This window comes from Miscanthus floridulus, chromosome 4 (assembly GCF_019320115.1).
Source record: "Miscanthus floridulus cultivar M001 chromosome 4, ASM1932011v1, whole genome shotgun sequence".
Taxonomy (NCBI): Eukaryota; Viridiplantae; Streptophyta; class Magnoliopsida; order Poales; family Poaceae; genus Miscanthus; species Miscanthus floridulus.
Genome location: NC_089583.1, coordinates 48,178,040 through 48,203,209, shown reverse-complemented (window position 1 = coordinate 48,203,209; position 25,170 = coordinate 48,178,040). Strand labels below are relative to the sequence as shown.

At 42.8% G+C, this 25,170-nt stretch overlaps 1 protein-coding gene across 1 annotated transcript; it reads left to right on the top strand.

Moving 5' to 3' along the window:
• The first annotated feature begins 16,654 nt into the window (after positions 1-16,654).
• On the top strand, positions 16,655-22,873 carry LOC136548496 (protoheme IX farnesyltransferase, mitochondrial-like). Its single transcript, XM_066539999.1, has 8 exons — positions 16,655-16,850; positions 17,021-17,043; positions 17,153-17,188; positions 18,813-18,942; positions 19,192-19,329; positions 19,456-19,589; positions 20,928-21,080; positions 22,807-22,873. The coding sequence occupies exons 4-8, from the start codon at positions 18,907-18,909 to the stop codon at positions 22,871-22,873; spliced, it is 528 nt and encodes a 175-aa protein (XP_066396096.1). The 5' UTR covers positions 16,655-16,850; positions 17,021-17,043; positions 17,153-17,188; positions 18,813-18,906.
• Positions 22,874-25,170: the final 2,297 nt, after the last annotated feature.

Sequence of the window (25,170 nt, the reverse complement as noted above, 5' to 3'; positions counted from 1 at the left end):
AGCGGTGATGCAATTGGTCACCTACTCAGCATCGGCACAAACTAGGTTGCGCTAGTTCTTCTCGATGTTGTGGGCGGTGCTAACTCCCTGTGTCTCGATGCTAGTATCGAAGCCATCTATCTGGATCTGGTAGCAGGCGAGGATGTACTCCGCGTTGTCTATGAGATTCTTGTTCAGGTAGGCTGGTAGTTCTTCTAGAACATTGGCGAGTTGGTGAAAAATAAAGACGTAACTACTCACCTTTTCCTCCCGAGGCGGGTTGAGGGTTCCCAGACCGTTGTTCTATAGCACATGCCTGATCTTTAAGAAAGCCTTACTCATGATGCCAATGGCCCAATCGTCTCTATCTCCAAAGGGATCCACTGGAGCTTCATCTTGATTCACCACAGGCACAGCATCATCCTCCTTCACCACGGGCACGGCGTCATCCTCCTTCACCATGGGCACAGCATCATCCCCCTCCCATGCATGCTTCGCCAAAGGCTCACCCTTCACCATGGCAGTGGCTAAGAGGGAAGTAGGTTTGAAGAAGGCAACCGCACGTTCCTAGCAATTTTAGATCTATAGTGGGAATAGGAGGGCTCAGAGAAGGAAGGAAAACAAGCGGAGTTATGGAAGAGATCGCGGTGGTTAATATATCACTACTACAGAGGAGCCATTGGTGTTTTTTATTTTTTGGGAACAAAGAGGAGCCATTGTTGTTGAAATGTTACTACACACGCAAGAAAGTCCGACCTCTGTAGGTTTGAACGCGTCTAACACACTGCACAGACCTTAGCTTACATTACAAACAAGTTAAAGTTGCTACAAAATAATAACAACATCCATCCAAGAGGAAATTAACATGTCCATAGACAATCAAACAACATTGATCCATTTAAACATGTCATGATAGAGAGATACATCATGAAACTTTATTTACTCCTCTGCTAATGACTCCAACTTCGTGAACAAGGGAACATAGGGAAGATAGTAAGGTCTATAGATGTTTTCTGGCAGGACATCCCATCTGAAAAACACACTGTAATGTGTAGGGATGACATGAACTTTTCTACTATCCATGCTATATGCAACGATGTAATTTTCCTCCCCAACCCCAACAAAGAGAAGCAATTTCCATTCAAGGTGAACCATTGGGTAGTACTGATCAACATCCCAGTAACCAAATTCAATTTTAGTCTCCACAAACACATCTAGAGTGCTGACAGTATGCTTCAATGTCCACTTATTAGTACCATAGTCTTCAAGGATCCAGATGTTAAGCTTGGGCATATCGCAACCACGAACAGTACATACACACAAGTGACCCTGAGCTTGATGGATGAAACCTTTAGAACGACGAGGGCAAGGAATTTTCCTCCATGTCTCTCCCTCCATATCCACAACAAGTATCTGAAGGTAAAACCCCGAGTACCCCATAATGTGCAGACAACCATTAAGATACATAGTTTTTGATGATCTCATATCTTCTGATCTCTCAATTGTCACACAAGTATCCTGACCCATTTAGATTCATTACAGATCCATGCTATAGTTTTAGATGAGTAGATGTCCACACTCCTGCACATATCAAACGGCAACTCCTATATATGTTCAATCACATGGAAGTGCAAGGAGGCTTTTGGATCAAACCCCAATCGAGCCTCACCAAAAGAATGGATGCTAGGCGGTAGTTCCTTGAACTCTTAGGTTGCCGAATTGCAGAAGACATAGCAGTATGATCCATTAGCCCCTCGGCACTGGCATAGGATGAGGCTGTTGCAAATACCTGAGATAGCTACATTAGCCAAGGTGAAGGGCAAGAAGGACAAGGAGGGGTGTTCACCGGTGACTGGTGTAGCATCGATAGCCTTGGTTGGTGTCATAGAAGAAGCCTGCCACATTCTGGGGCAGCACCTTATGGTTGTTGTAGTCCTTGATTAGGCGGTTCCAGGAGCGACAGACACATTTGCAGCAGAACAAGGAGCGAGCGGGGAGGCGATAGAGGATCTTGACATCGGGCATCGTCTATGAGGCTAGCCAGTGCATTCCTCTTGTTGGGAGCCTCCTCCATTTCGTCAGTAATGAGATCACTGAAGAGGAAAAATAATCCAACTATGAAGTCCACAACTCATACCAAAGTGCAACTTTAACAACCATTAAAAAATTTCATGGTACGACCTCAAACAAATTTAGAGTAGCACCACATAGATATATATAACTCAAACTAGAGTAGTAGTTAATGGAGCTATAACCATTACAATTCTAGCTAAATCAAGTCTATCCATCACACTTACAATCAGTACACGAGCTCAGAGCTTCTTCCATAGGAGACAAACAAACATTAAGAGGATGACAATTACAATAGTTTTGAAGGTAGAAGCAATGGGCCTGTTTGTTTGCCTAGACAAATAGGTATAATCAAGCAAGCACTTAACAATTAAGAGGCCTAGTTGCACACAGACATTTATAGTAAGAACACTGAACATATGCAGAAAACCAAGACATCAGTAGAAAACCAACTAGTGCCACCATCTAGTGCTTTTCATCATCATATCATTGGCCTAACCAAATCTTCAATGCTAGAATGTTTCTTGTATACCTCATGTTCAAGCAAAGACCAAAATAGTAAAGCGAACAGGAAAAGATGAGAAAGGATACCTATAGATCGGATCTATCGCCTCTACCGCGACACATAATGGACACGGACGCCAATGCCGCCACGCTCAATCAACAAGCTTCGCTGCCTAGCCTCCAAAAGGACGCCGGAGCCACCATAGCACACTAGGGATCCTCCGTTGCCACCGCTAGTCTAACGGGCATAGATTTGTTTCCACTTGAAGGGGAATATCTAATATAGGTCAACATGTAGGGCATCCACACAGAGAATATAATACTATAAAGACTCCAAAGATATGCCAATACAACCAGGCATCTAGCGCAATGGTAAAGATTGTGCATTCCTTCCTCCGGGTCCCGGGTTCAACTCCTAGGCATTGAAGTTTTTTTTAATTTATTAAACCCTGGTGGCACAAAAGGTACAAGTGACACACAAGCCATCAGGTCCCACAGGTCGGATGGAGATGTAGAAAGGTCCCATAGGTACACATGACACGTGAGCCATCGGGTCCCATAGGTCGGATGGTCCCACAGATACACGTGACACGCAAGCCGCTGGGTCCCATAGGTTAGATGGAGATGGAGAACGGTCCCACAGTTACATGTGACATGTGAGCCATCGGGTCCCATAGGTCAGATGCTGAAGGGTCCTATAGGTACATGTTGGACGGAGAAAGGACCGAGCGAAGACTTTTATGACAAATTGCAAGCGTCATAGATGAGTAACTGCATGTCCCACGGATACACGTCGGATGGAGATGGGTCCCATAGGTACACGCCGCATGGAGAAAGGAACGAGCGGAGACTTTTATGATGAATTACAAGCGTCATGGATGAGTAATTGTAGGTCCCATAGGTACACATCGGATGGAGAAAGTACCGTGTGAAGATCTATGATGAAGTCGTTCGTTACAGATAGAATATTGTTCATCACAAATAGGTAATTAGTTCAATCATGAATCCCTGTTCGTCACAGTTTTAAAGGAGATCATCATAGATGAGTCGAGCGAGTGAACTATGACAAAACCTGCGTTCTTCTGTGACGTTTTTTGTGGCGATGCCTGATTTCATCATAGAAAAGGAGGGTTGCAGGATCGTCACCACTGATCTATGATGAAACAGAAATATTCGTCATAAAAAGCGATCTTCTATGATGATTTCGGATTTGTAATTAAGATTTTCATCGTAGAAGTGGAGATTTCTTGTAGTGGTTCTTGTAGACGCGAATGTAGGTGGCATGGACTCGTAGACGATCTCATCATCCATGGAGGCCAAGGGGAGGGAGGGGTCGACGGGAACGGTGAATGCAGATCATGACATGATCGGATAGAGGAGGAAGGGAGTGGAGACCGAGTCCAATCCGGGCTAGTCATGGCAGACCCTTTTCCACTTGAAGGTGGGAACAGAATCGTCCGTATGGACCTATTTGGTAAGAGCTCCATCCAATTCTCTATGGAAGTTGATTCTCTGAGAGAAGTAATTCTATGGCTAAAAGTGATTCTCTTTGATTCTTTAGCATGAACTCTTAAAATCACGATGGAGAATAGCTTCACAGAATTAGGATAAGCTACTTTTTTTAGCTCTTAGCCTCTTAGTTCATTTTAGATAATTCTTTAACGAAATCAACAGAGAATCACTTTTCTCTAAAAACTATTTGGCAGAGCTCCTCTTGGATTCAGCAGAGAATTAGCTCTAGGAGCTCTGCCAAACAGGGCCAGAAATATATGGTCGCCAAATACGCTTGCTGCTAGGCCTAAGGCCTCCCTAGGCACACACCATGGTATATTTCAAAGAAATGAAGAATAGTAATTTGCGTGTTAGAATAAGTAAATAGTATGATAGTTCTAAAAACTTGTAAATTTGTAAAGGTACTAATACTAATACGATAATGATATGGTGAGGGCATCCGTCCGTCTGGACGTGCTCACTTGGGCCTGCGGGACCAGCCTGGCCTGTCCTCCTCACGTCCCATCTAAAAATAAATAACAAAAGCATTTATCTTCCTCCTCGTCTCATTGCATAGTTTCTTCTCAACGCTGCAGTCATGATGCCCGCACCAACCACCGAGCCGGCGCTCCTGGCGGCCTTCTAATGCGTCCCATCCCTGCTACCCTCCATGCCGCTCCCTGACGCTGCACTCTTCGTCTCTCCCACGCCCTCGTCCATCCTACATCTCAACCGTATTCGAGAGCCGGCGGCCGCCTTCCTCCTTCTTCACTGTGCTCACCGACCGCCACGCAGGAGAGGGGGCCATTGCTGGCCGAGCCCAGGCCAGCCGCAGGCACAGCTGGCCGCTGCCAAGTCGCACCACCATCCTCGGCCGCTGACTGGCCGGAATCAGCCGTTCCCCGCTCTGCTCTGCGTCGTCCGGAAGAAGAAGGATGCAAAACACATGTTGCAAGCTTATGTTTCAAGTGTTTTATATGTTTCATAGGTATGTTGCAAGTGTTTTATATGGATGTTGCACAAATAGATTTGCATATGGCGTAATGGTTGTACACGTATGTTGCCAGCTTCTATTTTCAATGTTTCATCTATTTTTCCAGACGTATTTTGCAAGTGTAGTTATCTGGATGTTACATATGTTTTCACACATATGTTGTAAGTATTTTATTTGGATGTTGCATATGTTTGCAATGGTTTTAAAGTGTTTTTCATTTGTTTTTGCAAGTGTTTCAGATACATGTTTCAAGTGTATCTGCTTTCATACGTATGTTTCAAACGCTGGATCTGGATGTTTGAAAAGTAGATCGTGTATTGCACATATTGCAACACGACCCACCTTCCGCAGCCACCAGTTGCAGTTGCTGGGTGCCATCGAGCGAGCGTAGACGGCGTAGGAGGTGCGAGCGGTCCCACTCGCGGTCCAGCGGTGTGGGCCCCACGTGGGCGCGCGAAACGCAGGCGCGACGTGGACGTATTGGCGCAGACGGGGGTGTGGTGGCGCGGAGGCGAAGTGCAGGCCCATATCTGTCCGAACGTCCAGACGCTAGCATTGCCGATCCTAATAAGGAAAAAAAGCGAAGAGAAAGAGAAATTGGAGATGACACAGAAGATATGATCGATTTGTTTGGCTGATCTATAAGTTACTTGTGCTGATTTGTATGACTGATTTTTTATAAGAGAAAAATACTATGCTATAATTGATAAACCGGCTTACCAGCCGCATTATATAAGCTGCCGAACATGGCTGATGCTGATGGGAGAGGGGTGCGTGCACCCGTCATCGGACCCGATAGCCGCGGCCCTGTCACGCCCTTGGCTATCTACGAGATATCGTCGGTAGCGTGAGCAATAGCAGATACCGGACGACCTGCCTAGACCCGGCTCTGGCCAAAAAAAAAAAACAGTGTTTTTTTTGGGGTGGGCCAGCCCGGCCGAACCCATAAAATGACCAGGTCTAAGGACATATATGGTTTTCTCTTTTTTTAATCACATGCACTAGAACACAGATCAGAATTCCCCTAAAAAAAGAACACAGACCAGAATCAGTTGACGCAGCCCCCACATCGGTCGGTGGTCGATCGGATCGGGTAAGATGAAAAGTAAGATGAAAAGGAAACATGGAGAGGGAAGTGGAAAATTTGGCACTGGAAGATACTCTATGTGCTCTGCTTTAGCCTAGCGCATGTGCTACCCTAGCCGATTGTTAATTGCTAGTTAGATGGGTGGGACGAATCCACTAACACTCACGTTTGATTTAATTTGATTATTGGCTATACCCCGTCGCGCCACTAGCCACAAAGTTTTGTACGTATCAACTCTCACCATTCAAGATTTAAAGTGTTTTAGCTTTATTTTAAGTCAGTCTTCTCTAACTCAAATTGATATTCTTGAAAAAGCGTTAACATTTACAGGACCAAATTGTAAACCATCAAAATATATTTATAGTAATAAAACTAATTTTTTGTTTAGAGAAAGTCCAAATTACTTCCCCAAAGTTTGTCCTATGTACACATAACCTTCTAAACACATTGATTCAATTTAGGGCATGTTTGGATCCCATGGCCTAAAATTTAGTTGGCTAAAGTTATTATGGAATAAAACTTTAGACCACTTTAGCTCACTTCTGCAGTCTAAAATTTATCTGAGGTTGGCTAAACTTTGGACAACACTTTAGATCTCCTATTTAGGAAATCCAAACAGGGTCTTACTCCCTCCAACTATTTTAGTGTTGGTTTAGTTTACCCTTAACAGGATTTGTTATTTTTATTTCACCTTGTATAAGTTGAGTTTTAATATCAAATTTTATGAGGTGATAGAGGATATCATAAGTTATTAGAAAAAAATATATGTTAATTTTTCCCACTATTTTGACAGCTTAGCAAATTTAATAATAAATTAACATTAGATATACAATATCATACAAAACATAATGATGAAAAATTCATAATGTATTTGCCTAACGCAAAATGATGTCCTCTGCCACCTCACAAAAATTGAAACTAAAACATACTTTGTACGTAGACAAACAAAAAAGAAATGTTAGTTTAGGTGGTTATCTAGACATAGGCCAAACTTGGGTGAAATAATTTAAACCTTTGCTCTTGATGTTTTATGTCGTTTCACTTAGTCTATAAATTTGATCGAAGTTGTAGAAATTAGACTTAGGATGAAACAAAAAACATTATGTTTTGGAATGTAGTCAAGAGTATTAGGTATTGCAATATGAACATACATTTACAGACATAAATCAATAAAGATTAGATTCTCTCTTTCAATTACTTTCTATTTGTTCAAAGGTACTCTCTATGTTTAAATTAATATGCATGTATTTGCTTTTGACAGGACAAGGCTTTGACCCACCATGATTCCATTAACATATTTCTATATGCTAAAAAATCATTACCATCAGTATTGCTCTGTCCGTTCATTGCTTTAAATAGAAGGCAATAGCGACACTATAGTGGCTCAAGGGCCAGTTTGGTTGCCAAAAAATTTGGCAAAACGTTACTATAGCAGTTTTAGTTGTTATTTGGTAATTAGTGTCCAATCATAGTCTAATTAGGCTTAAAAGATTCGTCGCGTGGATTTCGTCTAAACTGTGTAATTAGTTTTATTTTTTATTTATATTTAATGCTTCATGCATGCGTCCAAAGATTCGATGTGACGGGGAATCTTGAAAAATTTAGCGTTTTGAAGGGGAACTAAACAGGGCGCAAGCCAGCTACCGCAACAACATCATTGTACCAAATAGCGGGCTATAGCGGTTGAGCAGAGCTGCCCACTAAATGGTATAGCCCACAATTTAAAACATTGATCCAGTTGCACAATTCTTGTCATTTTGAACGGTGATACATAGCTTTTACTATGATCTTTTCATACAGTATATACAAATCAACAAATATTAAAGTTATTTTAAAACATAATCTATATGTGTTGTCTCCATGTCTTCAAAGTAAATGTTTAAAGTTATTGGCAGTCATGGTTTTAAAAATTCACCTTAACTTTGTCTACAATAACAAGAATTATAGAAATAGAGGGAGTAAGTATTTTTAAATTTGAATATTATAACATTGATTTAATCAAAAGAAGCTATGTACCTTACTATTAGTATGTCCAAAGGGCTTTCATATTAACCCCCCATGAGATGTGCCTCGGAAAAAAGATAAATCTTGAAAATTATCACTAACATCATAAACATCCCGCCTTTAATTAATCCTATTTAACTCCAATCATCATCAATAATAATGGGATATATCCTTTTTTTAAAACAATCACCCATCTCCATCATTATGAAAACAAAAGGTTACCCTTGCATCTGCATCTAAATTACCATCGTTGCCATTATAAAAGATAATCTATCTAAAGTAAACATGTAATATAAAATTTGCATCTAAGTTACCCATATATGCCATTGTAATAGTTGTCTAAGTAACATCTTAAGGTTGCATATAAATTACCCACATTGTCATTGTTAAAATAAAATACAACATGGACTCAAAGTATACATATATCCAAATTACTAATATTTGCTACTATAAAAAACCATAAATTACACATATAGCTCTTTGTTTAGGTGCATATCTAGAAATGCACTTATTTTGGGACTGTACATCTAAATTACATGTATCTACCACTATTAATATATAAAAAACAAACTCAAAGTAAATATATATGTTGGATGCCGCCATGCATACTAAATATGCATGCATGTATGGGATATACATACATATGGTTATAGTTTAGCGATCATGAAAATGTTCCCAATCACATTCCAATGACTTTTAAATTTTACTTCATTATATAATAATCTATGAAAATAAATAATATATGTAGTTTATTTAGATAAATTCATATATTTTGACTAAATTATTACAACACCTTCATTATGTATCTTTTTAGTAGAATAAGACATGGTCACTCTATAGTGCACACTGAAACAACTATGTATGCCACCATAGTAACTAGGAGCATAATGTAGGTTCTAGAAGTTTTTTTAAATAAAATATAAAATAAAATCTTGAATAAAAAGTACAATAAGGACTATAGTTATAACTTATTGTGGATAAAAAAATACAGCAACAAATAATATCTTAATTTGGAAAGCTAAAAAATCTAGATTCATGATGTCAAGGTTTCAACTAAACAGATATTAACACAAATAGCGATAGCATGCAAAATTGGTTGTGGGGGCTGTAACAATGGATGAAGAACATATATAGTAATTTGTAAATATATCACAATTAATAAACATTACAAGTATGTACCTGTTTATTGGCTAGAAAATGAGCATAGAGATTCTAACATGTGAAGGAGCATATATTGGTGAACTGGTTAAATCCTAACTAAGAGTCTGTTTAGTTCCCCAATTTCGCCAAAAGTTTTGGTGTTTTAGCCTATCTTTTGGCAAAATGGATGTAAACACCATGTACCCAAAACAGCAAAATTGGGAGCTTCAAATGTTTTGGCATTTGGGACACAAGAGGCCCAAAACTTGCAAAAACGCATGGGCGGCGAGCCGGACGCGTCCTTACCCCGCACCCACCCACCCCGCCGCACCCAACCCTATCTGTTCCCCGCATCCTTCCCCATGGTTCTCGCTCTCTCCCTGTATTCGTGAACCCTAGCTCTCGCCCGCCGCCGTAGCCGCCGCCGCCGCTCTCGCTCTTAGCCTCCGCAGCCGACCAGATCTTGCTCCGCCTCTACCTTCCCCAGCTCTAGATACTACTCCTCGGGCCCCAGATCTAGATCTTCCTACGCCACCGCCCTTAGCCAGTTCCTCCTCCCCGGCAACGCTGATGGACGGCTATGGCGACGGCAATGGGAACGACGATGGCGACCGCACCAGGGACTTCTTCTCCCAACCTAATTGGTTCTCCCCCGCCAAAGGCTACGAGAACTTCAACGACGCCGCATATCCCTTTCCGGGCTCGAGCAGTGTCAATGCTCCCCGGGTAGGCATGGTGGCGCTTGACATCAACTTCAGCCTAGAGTGGCCCAGAATGGGGGGCTATGAGGACCTCCTTCGCTTCGGCACTGCAAGGTGGAGGCATCGGTGGCAGCAGGGCCCCCCTCCCATTCATGTCCGTGGTGGAAGTCGTACCCTTGGCTTACGTGCGGTTCGCAGTGGCGGTGGAGAAGGCGCCACGGCCGCTCACGCTTTGTCCTCATCCTCCGGGGGTGGCCAGGAACCTCTGTTGCCTCCTTTGAGCGCCGGCGTGCGGGCATCGCGTGGATCTGCATCTGGCGCGCCAGTCGGATCTAGGAGCCATGGTGGACGTTGATGATTCGTGAGTACAGCTGTTGTGGAAGACAACTTCAACGTCAACAACCCTTTGGATGCTGCTGATGATGAGATCTTTTCGAACGCTGCAATCCTGGTACTTTTTCAGAACCCTGCACAGTTTGGTTTTAGTTTGATTGTTACCATCTTTGTAATATATGTTTGTATTCTTGTTATGCATCAGTTTAGGATAGAGTCGACAGGGGAAATTGGTCAGAACAAAATACAGGCAAACTGTGTGAGATTTGGGTTGACCAAATCACTAAAGGTAACTACATGAATTGTGTCATGAACAAGTCATGGATGAGGGAGGTCATAGCAAGGTACTATGTTGCAACAAATTTGGTTCATGATGGAACCCAGATTGGTAATAGGATTAGGCAATTGAAGGGATATTGGCAATTCATACAAAGACTGTGCAATGACACAGGCTTAGGCCGTAGATATGATGGAACAGTTGATGCCACTGATCAATGGTGAGAAGACAACACTAAGGTAATTGCCAATATCCCTGTTTCCTGTTTATGTCTAGAAATATCTTCCCTTGCTCACTAAAATAAGCTCTGTAGGGCCACCCAGACTGGAAGAAATGCAAGAATGGGTGGCCAGGTTACATCAATGAACTGGACCAAATGTTCCATGGTGTAGCTGTTGATGGCTCCACCTTAGTTGTTCCTGGAGGAAGTGTCATTGTGGATGAGGAAGAGGAGGAGGAGCCACCTGAGGACCTTGATGTGCAGACCGTAGTTAGCATCACTAGCAACAAGAGAGCAAGCAGCACAAGCACCACTAGCTCTAGTCCTAGCAAGAAGTCCAAGAGCCCAGCAATTAGGTTGCGCCCTACAAGGGAACCAAGTACTTGGTGGACTTCAGCTACCCAAATCGACCGGGTTACCTTGCGCCCTACAAGGGAACCAAGTACCATCTTTTGGAGTATCGAGACGGTCCAGAGCCACAAGGTAAAAAAGAGATCTTCAACTATGCACATTCATCTCTTAGAAATGTCATCGAGAGGTCGTTTGGAGTTTTGAAGATGAAGTGGAGGATTTTGTTGCAAATGCCAAGTTATGCACCTCATAAGCAAATCCAAATAATTGTTGCATGCATGGCACTACATAACTTCATTAGAACGAGTGGAATAGTGGATAGGGATTTTGATCATTGTGACCGTGATGAGAACTATGTTCCACCTGAAGCATCCTCCTCTTAGCCATGTACTAGTCAAACACCGGCAAAGGATGAATCAGCGATGATGAATGCTTTTTGTGACTCGATTGCCCTTGGGTTGTTAAATAGATCATGACAATTCGAATGTGAGCTTGAAATGTAATGTGTGTTTTGTTTTTTATAGTTGAGGACAATTGATTTGTGTACTTGATATATTCAATAATTGTGTAATAAATTATATTTTTTTATGGTTCCTTAACAATGCCGAGCATGACATCAAATAGAGCTGCAGCAAGGGTGAGCAGCTCACCGAGCAACTCCACCGAGCAGCAACAGGGCACTGGCGTGCTGCAACAACATGCATGGCTGTGCATGCAGTAATTAATGAAGCAAATCAACCATTAAATGAGGGCAAATCAGTATTCTATTCATATGGTCCTAAAGTTTTGCTATGGATCTAAATACCTAAGCCTAAAGTTAGAATGCCAAAACTTTAGCACCAAAAGGCATGGCTGTTGCGTCAAACACCTCCTAAATGAAGTATGCCTTGAAGTCCGTTTGATCCTCCCTCATCTCAAATGCCACAAATCGTATGTCCTCCAAGTTTTTAAACCAAATATGATACCCTTTGACCATTTCAAAGTTGTTTCTTGGGTGGTTTTGGGATCTACATGTCAAGTCATCATATATCATCTCTTTGTCTTCTTTCCCTCTTTCTCTTTCTAGTGTTTACAACAACAACAACAACAACAACAACAAAGCCTTTAAGTTCCAAACAAGTTGGGGTAGGCTAGAGTTGAAACCCAGCAGAAGCAATCAAGGTTCAGGTACGTGAATAGCTATCTTCCAAGCACTCCTATCTAAGGCTAAGTCTTTGGGTATATTCCATCCTTTCAAGTCTCCTTTTATTGCCTCTACCCAAGTCAACTTCAGTCTTCCTCTGCCTCTCTTCATGTCACTATCCTGGCTTAGGATTCCACTATGCACCGGTGCCTCTGGAGGTCTCCGTTGGACATGTCCAAACCATCTCAACCGGTGTTGGACAAACTTTTCTTCAATTGGTGCTACCCCTAATCTATCACGTATATCATCGTTCTGAACTCGATCCCTTCTTGTATGACCACAAATCCAACGCAACATACGCATTTCTACGACACTTATCTGTTGAACATGTCGTCTTTTCATAGGCCAACATTCTGCACCATACAACATAGCAGGTCTAATCGCTGTCCTATAAAACTTGCCTTTTAGCTTCTGTGGTACCCTTTTGTCACATAGGACACCAGATGCTTGCCGCCACTTCATCCACCCTGCTTTGATTCTATGGCTAACATCTTCATCAATATCCCCGTCTCTCTGTAGCATTGATACTAAATATTGAAAGGTATCCTTCCTATGCACTAATTGACCTTCCAAACTAATATCTTCCTCCTCCTGACTATTAGTGCCGAAGTCACATCTCATATACTCAGTTTTAGTTCTACTGAGTCTAAAACCTTTGGACTCTAAAGTCTCCCACCATAACTTCAGTTTCTGATTCACTCCTGTTCGGCTTTCATCAACTAGCACTACATTGTCCGTGAAAAGCATACACCAAGGGATGTCCCATTGTATGTCCCTTGTGACCTCATCCATCACTAAGGCAAACAAATAAGGGTTCAAAGCTGACCCTTGATGTAATCCTATCCTAATCGGGAAGTCATCCGTGTCTCCATCACTTGTTTGAACTCTAGTCAGAACATTGTTGTACATGTCCTTAATGAGCCCGACGTACTTCGTTGGGATTTTATGTTTGTCCAAAGCCCACCACATAACATTCCTTGGTATTTTATCATAAGCCTTCTCCAAGTCAATAAAAACCATATGTAGGTCCTTCTTCTTCTCCCTATACCGCTCCATAACTTGTCTTATTAAGAAAATGGCTTCCATGGTTGACCTTCCGGGCATGAAACCAAATTGGTTCATAGAGACCCGTGTTATTGCTCTCAAGCGATGCTCGATAACTCTCTCCCATATCTTCATAGTATGACTCATCAACTTAATTCCCCAGTAATTAGTACAACTTTGAATATCCCCTTTATTCTTGTAGATCGGTACCAATATACTTCTCCACTCATTAGGCAACTTGTTCGATCAAAATATATGGTTGAACAACTTGGTTAGCCATACTATAGCTATGTTCCCGAGGCATCTCCACACCTCGATTGGGATACCATCCGGTCCCATCGCCTTACCTCTTTTCATCCTTTTCAACGCCTCTCTGACCTCAGATTCTTGAATTCTCCGCACAAAGCGCCTATTGGTGTCATCAAAAGAGTCATCCAACTGAAAGGTTGTGTCTGTATTCTCACCATTGAACAATTTATCAAAATACTCTTGCCATCGATGTCGGATCTCATCCTCCTTCACCAAGAGATGCTCCCTTTCATCCTTAATGCACTTAACTTGGGTGAAGTCTCTTGTCTTTCTCTCACAAACCCTAGCCATCCTATAAATGTCCTTCTCTCCTTTGTACTCAAACGTTGGTAAAGATCCTCGTACGCTCTACCCTTTGCCACACTTATAGCTCGCTTTGCAGTCTTCTTTGCCACCTTGTACTTCTCTATGTTGTCCACACTCCTGTCATGGTACAAGCGTCTATAGCACTCTTTCTTCTCCTTAATAGCCCTTTGGACTTCCTCGTTCCACCACCAAGTATCTTTAGCCTCGCCTCCACTTCCTTTGGTTACTCCACACACCTCTGAGGCCACCTTCTGAATGTTGGTTGCCATCTTCTCCCACATGTTGTTTATGTCCTCTTCTTCCTTCCAAGAGCCCTCTTTGATAACCTTTTCCCTGAATACCTCTGACATTTCCCCTTTCAGTTTCCACCACTTTGTTCTTTCAATCTTAGCTTGTTTATCCCTATGGGCACGCACCTGAAAACAAAAGTCTGCCACCAAAAGCTTATGTTGAGAAACAACACACTCCCCTGGTATCACCTTGCAACCCAAGCATGCTCGTTTGTCCTTTCTTCTTGTGAGGACAAAGTCAATCTGGCTAGAGTGTTGTCCGCTACTGAAGGTCACTAGATGAGATTCTCTCTTTCTAAAGAAAGTGTTGGCTATCATCAGGTCAAAAGCTACCGCGAAGTCTAGAACTTTCTCCCCCTCCTGATTCCTACTACCATACCCAAAACCTCCATGAACTGCCTCGAAACCTGCGCTTATAGTACCTACATGCCCATTAAGATCTTCTCCTATAAAAAGCTTCTCACTACTGGGTACAGCTCTAATCAGGCCATCTAAGTCTTCCCAGAACTGTCTCTTAGCACTCTCGTCGAGGCCTACTTGGAGGGGGGGGGCATACGCACTAATTATGTTCAAGACCATATCACCAATGACAAGCTTGACTAAGATAATCCTATCTCCTTGCCTTCTCACTCTCACCACACTATTCTTGAGGCTCTTATCAATCAAAACTCCTACTCCATTTCTATTCGCAACTGTCCCTATGTACCAAAGCTTAAAACCTGTATTGTCCACCTCCTTCGCCTTCTGACCCTTCCATTTAGTCTCTTGAACGCATAATATATTTACACGCCTCCTAGTCGCGGTATCAACTAATTCTCTTAACTTACCTATAAGCGACCCTACATTCCAACTGCCTAAACGGATCCTAGTTGGTTCGACTAACTTCCTTACCCTTCGCACCCGTCGAATCAGATGTGAAGACCCTTGCTCATTTTTCACTACACCCGGGCGCCAATGTAGCGCACCACTAAGGATGCGACGACCCGATCCTTGATCACTTGCCACCGTGCCCAGATCGTGACACGACGCGTCACGGGGGTGACGACCCGGCCCTTGCTCATTTAACACCATACCCGGGTTCCGATATGGCATGTCGCTAAGAGGTTGCGCCCCAATGATTTTCTTTCGGGTTTCATCTCCATTAGAAAGGCTAGATTTAACGTTGGCTCGCCACGCCTAACACAACCCTCCTCCTTTACCAGGGCTTGGGACCTGCTATGTTGAGACAACATAGGCGGAGTTCTCTTTCTAGTGTTTCTTATATAAAAAATAGATCATTTTCATATGAAGTCGGTTGAAGACTAACTTGAAATCAAACTTGAAAAGCTCGACATGATACAATTTTGTAGTTTAAAATCTTATGTTTGTGATCGTTTAGTGGCAAAACTATACATTTTAAGTTATTAGATTTTTTAAATTCAACTTTTTGACAAACAATCTCGGATGTTGACATGTTCTATACCAATAAGCAAATATTTATTTAAGATTATTTAGAGATCTAAATATTCATTTAAGTTGTCATATTTTAAAATATAGTATCTGAATTTTTCTGAACAACCTCGATGTAGACATGCTCTGTACCAAATGAACATTGTAGGAGTAGACTACATTTTTATTTCAGATTGTTTAGAGACCCAAACATTTGTTTTAGTTTGTCATATTTTTGGAGTTTGAATTTTGCAAATTATCTAGGTTGACAGCAAGCTATATCCAAATTTATAGCTCTCAACAAGACCTAAATCTTTGTAATTGATTTTTTTCATCTCAGATCATTTAGGAGTCCGAATATTAAATAAAAGATGACATGGAAAACAAATAACACATGGCCCCACATGCCACATATGTGCCATGTTAGTGAAAAGCGCTTTGAAATGGTCCACAAAGGATTTTACCTGGTTTTGAAAGTCAGAAGACATTTGATATTTCACATTAGAGTCACTACGTGAAAAACAGTTTACAGCAACGGAGCTTTTTTTCTAGGGGCGGCTGACATTGGAGCCGTCAGTGGCGTGCTGAGGCTCCAGCACAGCAGCCGCCTCTACAAATGGCGCAGTAGGGGCGGCTGGTAATACGAGCCGCCCCTAATAATGCGTCGATTTGTAGGGGCGGCTGGTATTACGAGCCGCCCCTGCTACCAGCAAGCCACGTCGCCCAATTCACCCCAAATAAATTGATGCATCCCCTTCTCGCAAAAAAAACGGGCACGCTCCTCTCGCGACTCTCCTCCCGCTCCCGCTCGTCTCGCTCATGCTCCTCTCGCGGCGCGCCGCCTCCGCCGCTCGCGCCCCGTCCCCTCCCCCACCCGCGCCTCCCCTCCCTCTCCCCCTCCCTCTCCCTCTCTACCTCTCTCTCGGCGTGGTGGCGCACCGGCCCAGCCCCGGCGCGGGCACCTCCACGTGCGCACGGCCTGGGCGGCGGCACCGCCGGTGTGCGCCGCAACCGCGCCAATGGGCCCAATGGTGTCCGCCTCCTGCCACGACGCGGCGCCCGCGAGCCCCGCCGCTAGCCGTGGCGCGTGGCTGCCCCCCGGCGCAGCCTGCTCCCTGCGGTCCTCGCAGTGACTTAGGGTTCGTGTTTTCTTCTTCGATTCCTCCCTTTTCCTCCGTCGATCTGGTCAAGTTAATTGTATGGTGATGTAATCTGACTGTGGTTTCGTATTTTTCCACTGAATTGTTCTGTATTTTCGATTTCCCTTTGGATGTGTAGCTCTGATTTCGTTGTTGTTCTATCTCTGCAGGTTGGATTGGCTTCTCGCGTGAGGTAAGTCATTTTGCTTGATTCTGTTGTCATCCTTTTTTATTCTGGTCTCTGATGCGCTTCATTTCTGGTGCGTTTCGTTTCATTTCTCGTCTTGGTCTGGGTATTGCAGCGGCGACGCGAGGTGACTTCGGGGCGACGAGCTAGGGTTTGTGTTTTCTCCTTTGATTTCTTCCTTTCATCTGTCGATCTGTTCATTTTAGTTGTATAGCGATGTAATCTGACTGTGGTTTCGTTTTATTCCTCTCATTTGTTATGTATTTTCAATTTCCCTTTGGTTGTGTATTTAATGTATATATAACGTGTAGAATCCATATGCTCAGTTTTACATGGACTTGTTGCTAAGTGAGAATTCTGCTGTGGAGCAAAAACCTGTTGAGGTGTATTTAATGTATATATAACGTGTAGAATCCATATGCTCAGTTTTACATGGACTTGTTGCTAAGTGAGAATTCTGCTGTGGCTGATGCTGTCTGTGCTAACTTAACCCCCTGTGATGCTTTTTCTGCAAACGTTTGATCTTTCATGTTTAATTCTACATGAGTATGCATGCTAAATGTTATTTCTGCTGATACTAATTCTACATGAGCATATTGCACTAGCTAATCTCAACTATGTTAGATTGCATAAATATATAAAAAAAACTGCTACGGTACTAAACCCAAAACATTAGATAGTACCACTCCACTCCTTTCTAGTTAGAGTGTGTAAATTTAATTGAGACAGTTCTTCAAAATTCAATCTGTGGCAGTGCACACTTGTCATTGTTCCTGTTTTGAAAATGCTAATTCAGCACATGGAACCAGAATAATATCCATAGTCTGTAAAATGGTCTTTTCTCTATAAAGAAATACCCCCGCCCCCTCCCAAAAAAGGTGTCATTCTAGCTTTGTCCAAAGTAATAATCTTGATTTTGAACAAGTTTATAAAAAAATTATCAATATTTATGTCACCAAATAAGTATCATTAGATAAATAATGATGAAATATATTTTCATATTGGTGTCATAAATGTTGATAATCTTATCCATAAACTTGGTCAAACTTAAGATAGTTTCACTTATGACAAAACTAGAAAGACACTTTTTGGTACAGAGGGAGTTCCTGTCTGCTTGTCGTCTACATATAAAAATAGCTATGTAAAGCACCATTATAATGGTATAAAGCTAACATCCATACATTGGTAAGAGAGTTAAGTGCCATTTTGGTATAACTGAGATATTTTGTACTGGTAGTGGACTGGCGAGCAGGATGTTTGTCTCTCCAGGGAAAAAAGATTTTTAAGATAACAAAGGATTATTTGCTTCAAATCTCTGGCACTTTTCTGTTTTGACATCCATAGGTTGTATTCAGAATGCAAGTCAAACTTTTTTCTTGGACAGTTCATCTTTTGTCCAGACCTTATGCAACTAGCCTTCTGTTGCTAAGAAACATGGTGATTGATTATTTGTTCCAGCAGCACTTTAGGAATTGCCACTCAGTGTCTTACCGTCATTTAAGTCCTTGGGGCATTGTCACTTTTCAGTGAGTTGGGATTTTCAATCCCAGATTGCTATGAGGGTGTCAAATTTTTCAGTTTTACAATCTTTTCACGCATGCAAGAATTGTTGATTCGCCTAATGTCTCTAGATATTGTATAGCAGCGTGGCATCTCACATGGAATAGGTTCAGACAATCTTGTGATTCAGGATTCAACCTTGCCTGTTCATTTTGGGGCCCTTGTAACTGATGACTGAAGATGTAATTTCTAATCATTGATCCATTCGTATTTAGTGCTCTTGTTGTGGCAACTTCGGGGGCTGGCTATGTGCTCGGTAGTGGCAACATCGTGGACATTGCCGGACTTTCTTCCACATGTGCTGGTACAATGATGGTTGCAGCATCTGCAAATACCCTCAACCAGGTATGCATTTATTACTTTTTGACATGCTAAATCAATATACATTGTACTAACATGCATGCAAATCTTTGGTTCTTCATGATCCTGCACCAAATACTAGTTTTCTTAATGTATCCTACTTCCCACACATTACGCAATATCTGAAATTGGAGCTATTGCCTATATGGAATTATGGATAACCCTGGTTGAACTTGCTGTACTTACTTAAGCTGCCCCAAGACAACTCATTTGATCATTAACACCTACTTTCAGGTGTTCGAGATAAAAAATGATGCTCAAATAAAAAGGACAATGCGACGTCCCCTGCCATCTGGTCGCATTAGTCCTGCACATGCTGCCATGTGGGCTACAAGTGTTGGAGTTGCAGGAACAGCTTTGCTGGCCTGGAAGGTTCTTGGTTTCTCTTTGCATTCTATAGATGTATATTCTACTTTCTTTTGAAATTTACTAAGCTGTGAAGTAGATAGAAAGCTGACACTGGAACTAAACATGCAAAAAATTGGCAAGGTTGTGCAGGCTAATGGCTTGGCAGCTGGGCTTGCAGCTTCTAATCTTGTTCTGTACGCATTTGTGTATACGCCGTTTAAGCAAATACACCCTGTTAATACATGGGTTGGGGCAGTCGTTGGTGCCATTCCACCACTTCTGGGGTAAGTTACTGACCATTTCTTGTATTGTTAGGAATTTGAGTAGTTGTTTGTGTAATGGCACTATATATATTTTCTGCAAAAGAACATACATAATTGACAGTAGTTGGTCTATAACTCTATATAGAAGGAAAGGTTGCAGTCAAATTGTGAATTTGATTCAACTTTGTAAATGCACTAAGCACAGTCACTAGTTTCTCTGGGGTGCTTGGACTATGGGACTATGGGCTGAGCTACACAGGGGTACAGGTGAAAGTATGAGATGCGTTTGATATGCTCACCTAAGAATCAAGTTGTCTATTGTTAGTCAAGGGCATATCATGGCTGCATAAAGTAAGTTTGACGTCTAGAATTTGAATTACTAAAATATCTGTACAAAATTGTGATCTTGACCACTCTTTGCAACTATGCTTCAGCAATATCCACCCATCCATGATGCCCTGCAGTTTCCGTTAGATCATATAAAAAGTTTCTGGAAACCTTCAAGTGTGTTTAATATTGGTCGATTCTTGCTGTAGAGTATTTTGTTCCGATCCTATTTGATATGCTGAATATGAAGAAGATAAGTTATGATGGAGTTGTGCATGAAAAATATATGTTCGGGTCGAATTTGAATTGTAAATTTGAATTTTTTTTAGCGAAAAAATATACTGTAGGGACGGTTCTAGACTAAACCGCCCCTACAAACAGGTATTATAGGGGCGGCTGGTATTATAGCCACCCCTACAAATCGATTTTGTAGAGGCGGCTTGTGTTACCAGCTACCCCTACAAATCGATTTGTATGGACGGTCTGGGAACCGCCCCTACAGATGCATGATTTGTAGAGGCGCTTAGGTAGGGGGCAGCTGAGTAAACCGCCCCTACAAAGCCTGTAGAGCCGCCCCTACTAATACTATATGGCGTAGTGAGTTGAAAGTACTTTTTTAGACTTATTGACAATAGTACAATACACGGGTCAGATCAAATAATGCTCCATTGTAATTTGAATCTTAATTGTAATCTTGAATTGAGAACTACACATTTGGAATAAAAACATTGTACGGAGTCGGTAGCCATCCAACAGTCAATATAAAACAAATACTCTCCTCGTTCCAAATTAGAAGACATTTGATTTTTTTAATATATTGTCTTTATTATTGATCTAGACATAGTGTATATTTAAGTCTAAAGTAAAAACCATGTATCTAGACAAATTAAAATGTCTTGCTATATGACACGAAAGACAATCAGTTCGCTTGCTCGTATATGATTATGGATTATAAGCTAGAACAATATTTTTCTCTCACACCAAACCAGCCAGCAGTAAATAATCCACGATCGTTTACGGCCTGCCGAACAGGGTGAATTCCTCCGAGCGAACGAGCCTTGGCTCGGTTGGTTGGGCAAGCTTGGTGGAGCGCCCACCACCATCGTTCGAGCCCTGCTCAGCGCTTTCTCATGGGGATTTATTCCTAGTTTTCTTTGCAGCCTCCAGCGCGGATGCTCCACAATGGTTAATGTGTCGTGCTAGTCACGCTTGAGTTCGTTGATCTTCGAGTATCTCTCAGCCGCGTGTGTGTCTTTAGGTATAGGTGTAGATCTAGCTGGCGCACAGTGTGCGTGCGTATGGTGTGTGGTGTGAGTTGTACTTAAGTTCAGATACTACAACTTATACTTGAAGTATTAAGCATTAAAAAAAGGACAATTCGTCGGAAATTAATTAAACAAATGGCTCACACCGCAGTTTTTGGACACCATTTGGCGCGAGATGACGACACAGCTACGGTGGGCGTGTGGAAATAGAAGCATGCATCCGTCAGGCATCAGAGAGACAGACAGGCAGGCAGACCGCATACATACGGTGATGGTGGGGTGCAGGGCGGCGTCAAGGCCGGAGAAGCGACCACTGCAAGGAAAAAGGCGACCTGAGAGAGACGCGACGATTTGCCGCCACCGACCTGAGTCGACGACAGCCGCACGATGATTTGATGCGATGCATGCACACGCACGGCGGCCGGCCGGCACAGGTCCGTCCGCGCTGACCGTCCGGGTGTGGTGTGCGTGGTTCCCATCCCTCCTGCACTGGCGGGCGGCTCCTGGCGCGCCACCTGTCTACTCCTGTTGTGCCAGTCAAGCCATAGTCAGGCAGCGCCGGAGCCACCACCACAAAGTCACTCTCACTCACCCCAGGGAGGAATGAGGAATCACACACGCACCTTTCTTGGGGCTTGCCCAGATCAACCTCCGCCGCCATCTTCGTCTAGTACATCTTCATCATCTAGTTACTCGTAGAACTACACCACGTATACGTATACATATACATATACGTGTATCCCCTCGCAATACGTACATAGGAGTATGCTACTACTACTGGAGTCTGATTATACTCTCCTAAAAACATTCTATATACAGAGGCGGATGAAATAATGAAAGGCGGCTGCTAAAGTGCTAATGCACCGCCACACCTCTAGACATCGCAATCATTAGCTTTTTTGATATTAGGGTCCTTCGCTGAAAAAACAAGATAAAACATTGTTCCGGCTAATTTGTTGTAAGAGAAAAATACTGTTCTGACTAAAAAAACAAATTATAAGAGAAGTGAACAGGGGCGGATAGATCACATCACAATCATCGTTGCTCTCTCCTCTCTCCCTCTCACCTCCTCCTGTGCGGTGTCCTGCAGCTGCTCCAAGCCCCCAAGCAGCCAATCACACCTGCTGCTAGCTTAGGTGCCAGCCAGGGCCCTCCATCATCACTGTGGCACGGCGACGGCATATGCACCCCCCTCAGTCCCTCACTAAGCAGTGGACAGTCTCCATCCTTCCGGCCCAGTCAGCTACGATTCCATGGACGGCCGGATCCAGTGAACTACAATAACTTTGCATTGATCAACAGCGTCACCATCACGAGTGTTTTTCTTTTTCCTGTGAATCCTTGTTACACAGTACTGCTGTCGCGATCATCAGAAGGTTTTTATGTGGAGTACATTTCTCTCTGCACACAATTGTACTCCTATCTCCCAATTAATAAATTGCTAATTTCATGAAAACATCAACGAGCGACAAATCTATCTCACTGATTTCCGCATCGGCCCTCAATTTCACGCTCTAGCTCATTAAAGCTTTCATCTTCAGAGGTGGAAGTTATGTGCCATCCGAGCAGCTAGCAGGCAAGGGGAGAGGAGAGGTTTAGGTATGTATGAACAAGACATTGTTTCTTTTATTTTTTATTTTTTGCAGTTACCCGCACATATATAAGGTGGAAGATCTCAAGCAGGTCGGCAACAAGAAAATGCATACTATCTGAGTTCGATAAATTCAAAAAAAAAACACCTACCATGTCAAAAAAGTGAACTATGAAAATATATGTCATAGTGGATCTAACAATATTCGCTGATATACCATTGTATATATTATCGTTCTCTTTTGTATAAACATGGTCAAACTCATGATAGTGTTGATTTAGTACAACTCCCCTAAAAGCAACTCCAAAAGACTCTCTATATCCTTTCTAATTGCTACAAATAGAAATTTTAGCAAAAAAACTCCCTCTATCAACTTCTTTAATTAGTTATATTCAAATATAGTTATCCAAAGCAGGGCCGTACCTATGATTTGGAGGACCCTGAACAAAACTAGTGATGTGGCCCTAAAGTTCAAGAAGTAAACTAAGATTCTTTCACAACATATAAGAGCACCCCTTTGAGTTTGAGCCACAACTTCTAATCTTTACTTCTTCTTATGCTTTTCATGGCCAGAATCATACCTCCTATTTCTAGAAGACATGATGAAGATCAATGAAATAAACAAATTTCCTCTCCAATCCCTTGACTATAATGCGAATTTTTAGATTATCTAATTGGTTAATCTCCTATCCAAGATACAACAATAGACAATTGGAATGAAAGTGGTATGGCGGTGGCACGGCGGATGACCATAGGCCTTACTTTGGGCCAATACTAAACTAGTGATTGCAGGCCTAGTGGCATCTTTTTTTTCTATTCAAGGATTAATTATTGCTAATTACTACTTAGTGTAAATATGGAGTCCCTGCAATTTTGGAGGCACTGACCAGTTGCCCCACTTGTTCCTGTTAATGTATGGGGCTGATCGAAAGATAGAAAACAATAGCGAATAAACTTTAGTTTGATCAATTTTATAAACAATAATATTTTTCAAATTATAATTAATGTTAATACCTACTGTATCAGGAAATAAACTATTAAAAATATATTTCACAATGGATCTGGTGATGTTTATCGATATTATAAATATTATTGTTCTTCTATGATAGTGCTGACTTAGTACGACCCCCATAACTGTCATAATATAATGGATCCTACGGTTTGCCTTTTTCATGTTAGTTTTCTATATGTTACTTCACATGTGATCTCTTATTTTTAATTATGATGTCTGTCGGTGTAGAAAGTGATCAACACGTAAATATTTATAGTTTTGCCGTACGTTGTGATCGGAGGTGGCCTAGCACTCAATGACACATGGTTTATACTGGTTCAGGCAACGTGCACTACGTCCAGTTTGAGTCGGTCGGTGACTTTATTCCTGAGCCTAGGTGTTCGAAGTTTGCTGTGGGGTTACAAACGGAAGGAAGTAAGATGGGGGGTGCAAGAGGTCCGGTCGAACTCTGGTCTGAAGGACCAAGAGTGACGGGAGCTTCGCTATGTGCTAAATGTTCGAGCGTGCGCTCTGCGTATCTTTAGAATGTCTAAAGCTAGTAGAGGGTGAATCGATGTAAGTGAACTGATCGATCCACCTATTGAGAGAGAGCGCATCCCCTTTTATAGATGAAGGGGACGGCTTTACAAGAGAGAGAGAGAGAGAGTACGTATGCTACTAAGTCTTGTTGCCCAAGCTGCCGGATACAAGATGATTATAGGCGCCCACAGTACTGTTGATGTCAGACGCATGTGGGAGGTTTTCACCGTGGTCACTAGGTACGGTAAATGCCGACGCCCACAACACTATGGATGCCCAGATGTATGTGGGAGGCCTTACCGCGTTTGTCTGGTATGAGAATTGATGGCGTCCGCAACACTGTAGGGTAAATATCGGCGCCCTCAACACTGTTGGGGTTCTGACATGCCTGGAAGGTTACAGGGTGCCCTTCTGCCTTGCCCTGTTGGTACTGTCCTGCAGGTGTATAGGGTACGGTCCTCGGTATTGCTGTTGACTTGAGTGTCCTGCTTTACTTGCTCCACCCGTTTCCTGGTCCTCACCGAGCGGGCATCCCCGGTCGGTTGGTCTCAGTCGGCTCCGATCGCGCCAGTCAGAGAAGAGCTATAAGCAGAGGTTCGGTGTATCCCCAGTCGGAGACGCGGGTCAAAGTCGAAAGCAGGCGTTGTTCCTCCTTGGCTAGGCCTTCCGGTCGAAGAGGCGGGTCAGAGTCAGAAGCGAGGCCTTCCGGTCGGAGAGGCGGGCTGGAGTCAGAGGCGAGCAAGTGCTGCTCATTTTTGGCTAGGCCCTCCGGTCGGAGACTGGATCGCCCTTCTGGCCTATTGTTAGGTTTTTTGGGCCGACCTAGGAGTTACGCGTTGTTCGTGATGTCGTCTGCTGGGCCGAGCCTTTGCTGGGAAGACGGTCCGT

Excerpts from the sequence above, each read along its gene's own strand:
- LOC136548496 (XM_066539999.1), top strand. The coding sequence starts at position 18,907 with ATGATGGTTGCAGCATCTGCAAATACCCTCAACCAG. Across the intron at positions 18,943-19,191 it reads CTGCAAATACCCTCAACCAG|GTGTTCGAGATAAAAAATGA; the intron begins GTATGCATTTAT and ends ACCTACTTTCAG. Across the intron at positions 19,330-19,455 it reads CAGCTTTGCTGGCCTGGAAG|GCTAATGGCTTGGCAGCTGG; the intron begins GTTCTTGGTTTC and ends AAGGTTGTGCAG.